The sequence below is a fragment of the Phaseolus vulgaris genome, chromosome 11 (assembly GCF_051622355.1).
Source record: "Phaseolus vulgaris cultivar YP4 chromosome 11, ASM5162235v1, whole genome shotgun sequence".
In the NCBI taxonomy this organism is placed as follows: Eukaryota; Viridiplantae; Streptophyta; class Magnoliopsida; order Fabales; family Fabaceae; genus Phaseolus; species Phaseolus vulgaris.
Window position 1 is genome coordinate 4,734,687 of NC_143508.1, and position 12,800 is coordinate 4,747,486.

Consider the following 12,800-nt stretch of genomic DNA (forward strand, 5'->3'; position numbering starts at 1 on the left):
ATTCCATAAGCAAATTTTGTATAAATTGTTGATTTCTGGATTGCTGAATTCGTAAGCCTAATTTTGTTATTGGTGAATCGGAATGTTTTTTTTTTAATTATGAATTTCTGAATCCAAAATACATATTTCTGTTATGGATTAGTGGATCCGGAATGTTTTTTTTTTAATGATGGATTTCTAAATGTAAAATGTATATTTTGAATTACGGATTAGTGGATCCAAAAGTTTACTGGAAGTGTCAATCCGAAATTTTTCTAGATTCCTTAATCTATCTGGAATGTAAAAAAATAAGTACAGTTTAACTGCATTTTGGAGTTTTTAAAAATAATAGAAACAATATGATCTTTGCATAACATTAGGGTGCAGGAAGAAAAATGTAAAAGTGCAAGAAGAAACTGCTAGAGGATTTTTGTCAAACATACCTTCATATCTTCTTCTTGTAGCCCTTAAATAATAAATTCTCATTTTGTTTTTTTTTTAAATTGTGAAATTCAAAAGTTAAAAATGTCTTTTTTATTATATAATCTAATTTATTTTTGGATTGTACCATTTGGAAATTACTTTTGGCTTATTAATTACAAATTTTAAAGTAATTTTTATCTTAAAAAAGTTTTTAGAGTGTAATGTTTAGAAGTCATTTTTTTCTTTATGAAATGATTTTGGAATATTGTAAAATTTTAAAATTATTTTTTCTAGAAAAAATCTTTTAAATTGTACAATTCAAAATTTATTTATTTTTTCTAGATTTTACAATCTTAATGAGTTTTAGATTATATAATTTAGAAGTAAAAAATAATTTTTAAATTATATAATAATTTTTTGAAAAAAAAATACTTACATATTATGAAATGTGGAAATTAAAAATTAAAAATTTGTACAATGCAAAATAAATATTTTATATTTATGGGATGTAGGTCGAAATATGTGGAGGTGGGGAAGAAATACAACGATCATAAATGGAACTGCTAAAAGGATTATAAGTTGAAGGTATAAACTACCTTATTTAATTACTAATATATAATAAATCACATTTTCAAAGTATTTGATAAAAATAATATAATATAAAAGGTTTGTATTTACATATTTTCATATACATTTTTTATTGATAGTTTGTATATTATTCTGGGTCTTGTATATTAATTTTAACTTCTTAATTTTTAAAGATTGAATATTTATTAAAATTAATGTAATAAAATTTTAATGATTTTACATGAGAAAGGAATAAATTAAGATATTTTGACATAAACAAAAATATGACAAAATTTTAATATATAGGACAAATATCAACGAGATTGAGTTTAAATTAAATTCCACTAATTAATTAACAATCTAATATAAAAATATTTTAAAAATTTATTGAAATGTATTACTAATGTAGAAAATTATACTATCTTATATTATCTTATATTGTAAATTCTCACACGAGAATGATATTTAAATAAATTATATATTTTTAATTATCTTATGTGATGGAGGAGGGCCAAGCACACCTCACCATGGAAGCCAAAACCCAAGACTAGACCGTGATGAGCGTCTAGACTCAAGAAAGGAGCGTCTAGGACATGATGAGGGAATGCTACACATGGAGCGTCTAGGAGGAGGGCTAGACCGTCTAGGCCCTATTACAAGGTCAATGGCTAAGCACACTCACGCCCAAATGGATGAAGCCACGGATGGAAAAGAGAAGGCCTTATACATGTTACATGGAGGCCCATTAGAGGTGACTTAGTAATTAGTGTAGTGTTAGAAAGCACAAACTTGTCTTATATGTGATTTACCCTAGATTTTGTGCACATTCTAGAACCTTAGCACACATGACCGGCCATGTGGTCCATGTGCCATGTGCCTTCTCATTTTCATTTCATTTTGCTCACATTTCATGTGTAATTAGCTTAGAATTTACGGCCTCCTTGGCTATAAAAGGAGAAACCATCTCTTGTATCTTGCAAGATTAATGAGAGTAAAGTTATGCTGCCAACATTGTGCCATACTTTGCTTCTACCTAGTTTCTAGGATCTAATTTTCATCTTCATCACTTACCATAGGGCTGGCCGAACCTCCCTACTTCCATACACATCATGCACCTTCAAGATCACCATAGCTCCTAGGAGGATCTTGCACATTTACATCCATGACTTCCGTACCATTTTTCACATGATTATGAGTAGAGTTCCATGAATTTGCCATCATAATCCACACGTAAATCAAAATAATGTGCACTTTAGCATAGAAGATCTATTTTTGTCAGTGACAATTAGAAGAACATGTATATGCTTGCTAGGGTTTTGTAATTAAGAAATTAGTTTTCTTTTATTAAAAAAACTTCATAATTTTTTTACCATAAAAAATAAAATAAATAAAAATAGAGCATTTGAGTTGTAAAAAAAAATTGAGTTCATCTACCTCTCTTCTCCTATCATGTTTTGATTCATAACCTATGCCAATAGTTATTGCATAAAGATCAAATGAACCTTATTCTATAGATAATTATTGATGGAAAATTCAACTATTTTTTTTACGAAAAACACATACATGTTATATCTTTTAATATTGAATATTGTTTCGATACGTCTAATATAATATCAGGAGGAGTTGAAAATAATAACAATTTAAATACATATTTCTTTTTTAAATCATTGAAATGTTTTTTAATAATAAATTTGTGACGAAACACCAACTTTCAAAGTAGATAATACCTCGAATGTAATGATTGATCCTAATTATATTATCTCTCTGAATTGATGTCAAAATAAATATATTTTATTATATTGATAAAAATCATTTATAACATAAAATTTAAAAATGTATTTTTTAATTTGTATACTTGAGTGGATAAGCTTAAAAAACTCTAACTATCACCATCTATTTTATTCTTATTTATCTATTACGTTGCTTTATTACTACCATTTTTTCTTTTGTGTGTGGTATCTGTCATTTTTCTTTTTGTGTGAACATTTTCTGAAATAAAAGTGACTTTGGTTTCATCGAAACAACAACATCAATAGGGTTAGTCTTTATTACTAAGTACACACCCTTTGTTTAATTTATACACCTTCAATTTGAGGTATAACCACGTCATTTTTTTGTCATTATTATGAAAATCTGAGCAAAATTTGATTATGAAAAAGTAATTTGTATTAATTAGAATTTAGATGCATTCCCTTTGTTCATTTTTTTAGAACATGTAAGTCACAGTCAGCAATGTAGGACAAGGACCACACATAAGAATATCTAAAACTCCAACTTCACGCGTTCGATGTGGTACTTCCACAGCCACACGCATGGCAAAGTGACCCCACTCTTCATTATTCTCAAAGGTAAGATCTCATGAAATCTCCATCTTCGCATCACCCTTTCACCAACTGTACCCTCCTCCAGCCACTTCCTTTTCCATGGCCAAACTATTTTCTCTCTGCATTAATTACTTAGCACTGTCACTTTGAATGCTATCTTTTGTTTTCGCTCCCCTTTTTCTGTTCATATTCAACTTGATCTAACCTTTTGCTCATATTCTCGGCTTAGAACAGCTAAAGCTGTTCACATTACAATAGGAAGGTTTTGTCTTATAGGGTAGTGGCTGTAGTAGAGGTTCTCCTGTTTTGTGTGGATATTGATATTGGCATGGTGTTTTTCTGAACCCCATTTTCCAAAGAAAGTGAGAGAAGAGACACTGCTGGTAAGAACATGAAAATTCAGTGTGATGTGTGTGAGAAAGCCCCGGCAACAGTGATTTGTTGCGCAGATGAGGCAGTGTTGTGTGCCAAATGTGACGTTGAAGTGCATGCTGCAAACAAGCTTGCAAGCAAGCATCAGAGGCTTCTCCTTCAATGTTTATCAAACAAGCTTCCCAGATGTGACATATGTCAGGTACTCCTTCACAAATCGTTATACTTGGATGGATGGATTTTGTTTGATTTTGCCAAGAATTTTGGTGTGTGTTTGTTTCATATGAGAATCAACCGGGATATCTTGGAGTGTAGTAATAACCTTGGCTGCTGTTTAAGTATCAAATAAAGAGATCTATATAACAAAGAAGACCAGATTTAATTCTAATAAATTGAATCTGTTTGGCATGCATGATTGTGCTTTTAATTGTGTCAATTGCTCCCATGGCACACAAGAATTTATTCCGGCAGAGGGTGTTTAAGAAAACTTCATAGCATTTCCTCGCAAGGATTGTAAAATCTGATTCCATAAACCTTATATTTAAAATTTACTGTCTTAATCCTATGGTATTTCTTTATGATTGTTAAAGCCACAAGTTTCTGGTTATTTAAAGCACTAAATTTATGAAAAGAGCTAACTGGTCAGTATAATGGTCTGATACCTTTGATGTAAGCTTATGCAAGGAAGAGGTTAGAGATGCTATAATCATGTATCGTTCTACCAAAACCTTATTCATCTTTGACTATTTATGGTAGAGAATAATCCTTATGTATTGTTATGACCTCTGTTGTAAGTAGAGTATAAGAGTTGAAACCTGTGTTGAACATGGATGACTTTGTTAACTTTGTGATGTATGTAATGTAACTGTAGGACAAGGCAGCTTTCATATTTTGTGTTGAGGATAGAGCACTCTTCTGTAAAGACTGTGACGAGCCAATTCATGTAGCTGGTAGCCTTTCTGCAAACCACCAGCGCTTTCTTGCTACTGGTATTCGGGTGGCTTTGGGTTCTACTTGCACCAAAGGCAATGAAAAAGGTCATCATGTGGAACCATCTAATCCAAATGCACAAGAAGTTCCTGTGAAAGTTCCTTCTCAGCAAGTGCCTAGCTGCACATCCTCTTGGGCAGTTGATGACTTGTTGGAATTAACAGACTTTGAGTCACCAGACAAAGTAAGGCAGATTTGTTTCTCTATTTTAGTTGCATACATTAGCTAAGAAATTAGAGTGATTTTGATGTAAGAATCTAGTATGATTTAGAGGGACCATTTTGTTTTGTTGCCTCCAATATCCATTTTGAAATAGCATACAGTAGCCAATCATCACACAACATGTTACCATAAAATCTGGCCTCACCTTAAATTTTCCTTCAAGTTGTCCCTCTTGTGGGTTACAAAACTTCTCCACTCTGTTATAGGTATAAATTACAAACATGGTGAAATCTGGCCTTTGCCTATGCCTCATCCATGGCCTTGGTGGGAATATCTGTATAAACACGGTTGAGATTTTTAGGTTGTTTGGACTAATGGAAATATTGGAAGATTTTGCATCCCCATTAGTACTTAATTGATTGGCTTGGCAAGAATGGTTTCCATGTATCTCCAACATGCTCCAGTCCATTGTTCCTTTCCAATGCGATTAAGCCAATTCACCACCTCTGGACTTTCTTCATGCAGAATTTTATAGTACAAGGTGAACTTGACTGAGTCAAGACATATCCAGAGGAATTGGAAGTCGACATTTTTACAGATAAAATACAATTAAAAATTATTTATAGAGTGCATGAATGCAGTACTAACCTATGTAATGACTTGTTTTTGTTGATCAACATTCTTGAAGTCCTTCATGCAGTTTTGTGAGTGCAGTTTTGTGAGTGTTGGAATGCAAGTCACAAAAAATATGCACACAAACTTTTGTTTGTTGGTGTGTGAAGGATGAAGACTGACCAAAGCAGTTATTTTTAAATTGTTTACGAATTGAGAGATTAAGGTTTATGAGTTTTGCACATGATCAAACACTGCATTCTATATCTAAAAATGATTCATCAAGGAAGAGGCTAGTTCTTTTAACTTATTAATTAGAAGGTAGATTGGCTTCTATGTAGTACATTCGAGCTCTTGATTCTTGTTTATCTGACTTTCTTTAAACAATATGTTGTGTCATATTTGCACCATAAACTGTGTTGAGGGTTATGGTAAGGAGTTGACATCATTTAATTACATTGTTACCCTTGTGTATTGTTATAATGTTTGGAACTGATTCATATTTTTCAGGCTCAGAAGCAGTCCCTGGAGTTTGGAGAGCTTGAATGGCTAGCAGATGTAGGTCTTTTTGGTGAACAGTTCCCTGAGGAACCTTTAGCCGCTGCTGAAGTTCCCCAGCTTCCAGTGACACATACTAGCAATGTTACCTCACAGAAAGCTTCTAAATCCTTCATGTCTTACAAAAAGCCTAGGATTGAAGCCCTGGATGAAGATGATGAGGAACACTTCACTGTTCCTGATCTAGGCTAGAGCACATGGTCATGTAAACAATTTCCTGATTGATGAATTGTATATGCATACTAGATGGAGATGTTAATGAACTCTTCAATATGCATTATCTAGCTGAAGCTTTGCAGATTGATGAGTTGTATATGCATAGTTCTCCTAGGAAAGTGAGTAATGAAGTATGTTGACTAGTTGTGTGGAGATGATAAATATCTCATTTTAGGAGCTTGGAATGGTTTTATTTTTAGAAAATAGCATAGATTAAATCTTAGGTCCTTGGTCTTTGGGCTGATTAATTTCATACGTATATTTGTGTTACCAATTTTGGAAGCGATATTACTTGTATATATGACAGGCAAAATCCAACTTTATGTCTTTTGTTAGATGACAAGCTTTAGTTTAATATATTGAACACTTCATTAGGTAATCTTTTGACCATTTTCTACAAGAATACAAATGAGGAAAAATAAATCATTATCAAGATTTCTTACCAGAAACTTTATGTTGAAAAAAGGGTGAAAAACTGATAGGGTTGACTTAAAAATAACATGAACCTCGGTTAGAGACTGCAAAAATATATGCTTCAATGTTTGGATCAATATGTCCGTGAATCACGTATCATGAAATCTTAAATACTGAAAATGAAAAGAACATTCTGGTTACTTCAAATCAAAATCCTTTGTTATGCAATTCTACAAAGATTTAACAACTTTATCAAGCACTTGGACCTTTTGTCTCTTAGTAATTTCGTCAAACACTTAGATCTTGTCTCTTCAAAAGGCTAAAGACCTTTCTTTTTTGATAATTAGAGACATCTCTAATAAAGAAAAAAAGGTTGTCTTTCCATTTTTGAAATAATATACCCATTGCTTGTGTCCAATATTCGACACATTAAGTATGTGTGTACGAAATTTAGCCTTTCAAACATATATTATAAACTGAATTATAGCCAGCACGTTTCATATACGCTTTTATATATCTTAAAATGATAATAAGAAATGTGCAAGTATGAAGTTGTTTGAATATATATTAACATTTATAACTGTCATTTTTTGTATTTTTTATATAGTACATACTGATAAATGTATGAAAAGTTATAATAATTTAAAAAATTGTAAATTGTAGTTTTGAGGGTAGGGCCCTTGTTACATTGTGACAGAAGCTCTCCACTTTTTATCTTAATTTTACAGAGGGTTGGCTGGATTGCTTTACTTTAAACCACAAATCAATTGTTTGAAAATGATCACAGAATAAGACACCTGGTTTTCAAGGCTTCACGCACATCCTCCTTTACGTTTTTCTGTCAATAAAAAAATATATCCATTTTTGTTAACATTCTTGCTTATTGATAAAAGACATTTTGTTTAAAATATTTGGAAAGTAATGTAAAAAACATATATTTAATCCGATTAATCTGGCCACTGTAGTAAACCAGACAGATTGTTTCAACTACACTACTAAACTGATTGAACTAATTGATTACCCAAAACTTTGGTTCATTATTCTATACTCGATTTGATTTGTACAAACTAAGACTACATAATAATGCAATCTTTTTTGCAATAAAGACAAACCAATTCAAGTCCCGAAGAAAAAGCCATTGTTGGCCAAGATGACAAGGAGTCAAATTTTCATTTGCAAAAAACCCCAAATCATATGATATTACTGTTAATGCAGAACGAGGGGGGAAATAAAACATAGAAAACCAAGGATCAAAATCCATCTTAAGTTGATAGCAAGAAACTTCAGCAGAAAAGTGAAAAGATGAAGAGAGATATATATAAAGAAAACCAAAAGATAATAGCACGAAATTTCTATGCCTCTTTGATCAGGTTGAGGGCATCAGCCTCTGTGGGAAGAGCGGGAATTGCTCCCTTTTTAGTAGTTGTAATGGCCCCACACGCATTTGCAAACTTGAGTACTTCCCTTAACCTTGCTTCATCCTGCAGTTAACCAGATTATGGAAATAAATCAATGACTTCAAAATGATCCTGACTAAAGATTACAAAATCAGTAACAATACAGTTGAAAATGCATAACGATGAATTAATTTTCCAAACTTTGCATGAAGCAGCTAATTTGAAGGTTTATTTAGTCAGCACTCACTTCAAGTATGGATTGATCATCGACAATCTTGCATAATAGAGCACCAACAAAGGAATCGCCTGCGCCAGTTGTATCAACTGTGTTGACATGAAAAGCGTCCACTGATCCATGGAAATTCTGGTTTGTGCAGAAAGGAGAACAATTATTACAAATAGAAAAAGGGTAGTCAGCATTAACATACTTTGCAGAACATAACTTTTTGAAATGTAAATATCATAAAGATGAAACCCATATGATCCTAGAGAGAATAGCAATTTCCACCCCTTTGGTGAAAATAAAGACACTACATCTTTTTAGTATAACTTGATTGAGTAGGGTGTTTTTTTCTTACCTTGGTGTAGTACCTAGAACCATGTTCCCCAAGAGTGACAAGGAGCAACTTCAAATTGGGGTGCCACAGTGAGAGAGCAGATTCATCATCAATTTTGTCACTTCCGGTTAGGAATTCCAGTTCCACATCACTCACCTTTATCAAATCAGCCTTCTCCCATATGCTGAGTATTTGCTGACGCGCTTCCTCAGGTGATGGCCACAAGGGTAGCCGCAGGTTTGGATCGTAAGAAAGCAGACACCCTGCTTCCCTCGCAACTTCCATTGCCTTCAGGTGTGCTGATCTGCATGGCTCCACGATCAAACTTATCGATCCATAATGAAATACCTTTGCCTGCTCACAAATCAACTTCACATTCAATCACTCCCCAAGAAAATAAAACAGAATACATACATCTACACCCAATGCAAAACATTTATGCAACTACACTGCCAAGAGTAAATTTCGATCTGGTTGTTCTTGTACTTCAAGATTTCAACCACATTAATTGAAAACAAAAAATAGTACTCTGTTCATGAATTCATCGCCGTACCTTCATGGCAAAAGGCCGGCAAATTATTATTATTTTTTTAATTATAAACATGTTTGCAAGGCTGTAAAATGTAAACAAGGCTCTTCATCTGCAACTCATAACAAAACAACAAATAAACAAATAGTGAAATGTCTCCCATTATGATACCCTTGCCTGCAAACCCTAGAGGGTCTCTATCATCCTCCTCCATATTCAATTTTATTTTATATAAAATAAACCCTGATATTTTGGTCACAAGGGAACAACAAACAAATAATGCAACACAGTATGATAAAATGATAACAACAATGAAGAACAATAAGAAATAAAACAACAAAACTACTTGTTGTTGGCTCCTTCTAAAATCGTTTGAAAACAAAAGCTCTCGATACACTCATCAAAATCACTTTCCCACGTCATATATAATTCATTCATTGAATGTTTTATGACAACATTAATTTATTCTCTCAGCATCTTCAATATTTTCATTAATTTAAAAAAAAAAATTTAACTTTTAAAAGTTCTGGCAGAGTCAACTGAACCGTGAGAACACAGTTAGAGGGGCATATGCATGCCCCATACTGTTGAGACAAACACAATTAATTGTCTCAAGGCAAAGGACAACAGAAAGAGCTTCCTTACCACTCCCACTCTCGATCTAGCGCGTGAATAGAAATAGTTATAGATATCCATAAAAAACAAATAAAATGAAAGATTTGATTATTAGTAGAATTATAGTCATTGCATGCTCCGAAGATTAATTTGTAATCAATTTCTTGAAAACATTAAAGTTTAAAAATGGAAAGTGTAATTTATGTTAATAATTTAAATAGAACTCGAGACTCAGTTAAAATTCAAAATTATCTTTTTTTGCTAAATATATTATGATTAATTTTTCAAAAGCACAACGGGTCAAAGTATTAACAAGTACGTGTAGTAAACAAATATGTCAACTTTAAACTAAAATAACAGAAAGAAAGATTACATTTTTTATTTATTTTAAACTTTTAAATCGATAAAAAAAGAACAGCTTTGTCCTCAAGGTAACTGTTTCTGCTAGAGTTTGAGAAAAAATGACTTAGTAAAGTTTCAAAATATAGTATTTTAATGAAAAAATAACTAAAAAAGAAAAAATTTACTACAAAGTGATGAATCGAATCTTTTATAGGGATTAGTTATCAGAAAAAAAAAATGTGAACACTTCACGTTTATATAAAAAAAAAAAAAAAAAAAAAGGTAATGTTGAGTTTGTTTGAAGAAAAGAAACAGTAGATAAGTGGTCCCAATCCGCATTATCCACCTCCGTAAAAGTTTCATCCAAAATAGAAAAAACACGTGAGACACGTCACGTGACTGCACCAGTTTTTGCGATCTGATATGATTGCAAATTAGAAAAAGAGAAAAAGGGTTTTTATTTTTATTTTTAATTTATTTAAAAATAACCTGCTGCGTTATTCGGGTATACTAGATCCACTGTGGACCCCACGAGCTGACTCGGCAAAATCCATTACCTTAAAGCCCACATTCCCACACGCGCGTGCTTCACAGACACCGCGCTCGCAAAAGAGAGAAGAAGAAAAAGAGAGAGAGAGAGATTTTACTAACAGATCTGATGAGTTCAAGATTGAGATCTTCGGGCGTGAGGAGCATGTCGGCGCTGGGGTTTCTGTAGAACATGAACTCACGCTCTCCGTCGGCGCGTAGGGTCACGAACGCGAGCGCAGTGCGCGCGCCCTGGTCGAAGTTGATCCCGTCGGATCTCACGTCGTTCTCCTTGAGGATTGCGGCGAGCATGTGGCCGAACTCGTCGTCGCCGAGCTTGCCAACGAAAGCCGCCTTGCCGCCGAGTCTCGCGACGGCGATGGCGACGTTGGCGGGGGCGCCGCCGGGAGCCTTGAGGAAACCCGGGGCCTCGGCGAGGGAGACGCCGGAGACGGTGGGGACGAAGTCGATGAGCATCTCGCCGAAGCTGACGACGAGGCCGGTGCCGGTGGGAGGAAGAGCATTGGTGGAGGCCATGGCTTCTGAGTATGGAATTTTGATTTGAATTGGAGGTTGAAGATGATAGAGTGAGTTTGGATACTAATTTTGTAGAGTTTATATAGTGAAGAAAACAAGAATTAAGATAAGTAAATCCGTCAATCCTTTCCTTAATCTTCAAATTTTGGTCATAATAAACAACAACATACAACACTGTTTTTAAATCGGAAAAGTTAGGATAAATATTCTTTTCAAGTTTAAAAAATACATTCACTTTACATCTGTTTTTCTAATAAAATATTATATTTTAATATTTATTTTTTTAATTATAAGGTGAATGTAGAAAGGAGGGAGAAGTTTATATATACGAATTTCATACACTCCTCTTAAATGGCGTGTCAGTATTTCATATTCATATCATTTTTTATAATTTGAATACGGTTTTAATATAATTTTAAAAAGAAAAAATATATTAATTTTTTTAAAAATTAAATTTTATTTTATAAATTGTTATTATAGTTATAAAAATAAAAAACAAATTTCTGTGAACCAATTATGAAAAATATATTTCGGCTCAAAAATTAATCTGAAACATACTTGTGCACATATTTTTTTGTCAATTTATATAATTCATAATTATATAATATATAAATTTGTGTCCACGTGTCCTACATTTTAGAGATTTTATGTATCTCCGTGTCCGTGTAAGTGTATGTGTTACATGTATAATAACTAAACAAAAAATTTCACAATTAAACTAAAATTGAATCTGTATTTAATAAAATTGTTTTAATAATTCAGCTGATTTTTTTAATATTTATCGATTATGAATATTTAAAATATACATAAATGTTTAAATGACATACACTTACTTCAATTGAAATTTCACATACAAAAAATATTTATCAACACAATAAGTTTGTACGCAAAAATAAAATAATATTAGTACTTCAGGTTTTTTTATTTTTTTTAAATAAAATAAAACCGTGGTTATTTTTTGCTGGACTTAATAATTGAAATCTATATAATTTAAAATCGAATTGAATAATATTATATATAAATATCATATTTTTGTTGAAATTATACAAATCTAAATTTTATTTTGAAATCTAAATAAATTTGTTTGGTGAAAAAATAAATTAAAAAACCTAAGAAAAATCATTTTAATTATCTTATCAACTTTTGGATTAGTTCAATTTTAAACACTTTTAATATTAATAACAGTGGTTATAATAGATTATTGTAGGAAAAACAACAGCAATATAATAATAAAATAATTAAGCTCATTATTACACTTATCACTACTATAATTTTCGTTGCCAGTAACTGTAACATTTATTGACATGAATATTTATATTTTGTTTTTTAGGTGAATATTTTTAAATTTTGAATAATTTTTTTTAAGAGATTTAAGCACATCATGTTGAGTAAATGAAAAGAATTGTGTACCAAAAAAAAACGTGATGGCATATTAGGTATGCTACTTTACTTTATTGGATTTATATTTAATCTATCACACATGTGATTTCTTAACTAAACCTTTTTCACTTTAAGCAGCTATTACATTATTCTTCTTAAAATGAATCATCAACATTATTATAAAAAATATATCATTAATCTAGTACTATAATTTTATTCCTTTCTCACACTAAAAAACCTTTATTCGTTTCTTTCCCTCAAAATAAAATAAAACTTTATTCGTTCCTTTTTAATATAT

General features: G+C 32.0%; 2 protein-coding genes across 2 annotated transcripts; one reads left to right on the forward strand and one right to left on the reverse strand.

The window, feature by feature from the left end:
- The first annotated feature begins 3,255 nt into the window (after positions 1-3,255).
- On the forward strand, positions 3,256-6,578 carry LOC137806803 (B-box zinc finger protein 24). Its single transcript, XM_068607124.2, has 3 exons — positions 3,256-3,867; positions 4,537-4,839; positions 5,940-6,578. Exons 1-3 carry the CDS (start codon positions 3,685-3,687, stop codon positions 6,177-6,179), a joined length of 726 nt encoding a protein of 241 aa, XP_068463225.1. The 5' UTR covers positions 3,256-3,684; the 3' UTR covers positions 6,180-6,578.
- Positions 6,579-7,169: 591 nt separating this feature from the next.
- On the reverse strand, positions 7,170-11,298 carry LOC137806725 (fructokinase-2). The gene is made up of 5 exons (XM_068607013.1): positions 10,709-11,298; positions 8,593-8,925; positions 8,262-8,378; positions 7,976-8,098; positions 7,170-7,455 (listed from the first exon to the last, which is right to left on the reverse strand). The coding sequence occupies exons 1-5, from the start codon at positions 11,120-11,122 to the stop codon at positions 7,399-7,401; spliced, it is 1,044 nt and encodes a 347-aa protein (XP_068463114.1). The 5' UTR covers positions 11,123-11,298; the 3' UTR covers positions 7,170-7,398.
- Positions 11,299-12,800: the final 1,502 nt, after the last annotated feature.

Excerpts from the sequence above, each read along its gene's own strand:
- LOC137806803 (XM_068607124.2), top strand. The coding sequence starts at position 3,685 with ATGAAAATTCAGTGTGATGTGTGTGAGAAAGCCCCGGCAACAGTGATT. Across the intron at positions 3,868-4,536 it reads CCAGATGTGACATATGTCAG|GACAAGGCAGCTTTCATATT; the intron begins GTACTCCTTCAC and ends ATGTAACTGTAG. Across the intron at positions 4,840-5,939 it reads ACTTTGAGTCACCAGACAAA|GCTCAGAAGCAGTCCCTGGA; the intron begins GTAAGGCAGATT and ends CATATTTTTCAG.
- LOC137806725 (XM_068607013.1), bottom strand. The coding sequence starts at position 11,122 with ATGGCCTCCACCAATGCTCTTCCTCCCACCGGCACCGGCCTCGTCGTC. Across the intron at positions 8,379-8,592 it reads GTTCTAGGTACTACACCAAG|AATTTCCATGGATCAGTGGA; the intron begins GTAAGAAAAAAA and ends TGCACAAACCAG. Across the intron at positions 8,099-8,261 it reads ATGATCAATCCATACTTGAA|GATGAAGCAAGGTTAAGGGA; the intron begins GTGAGTGCTGAC and ends GGTTAACTGCAG.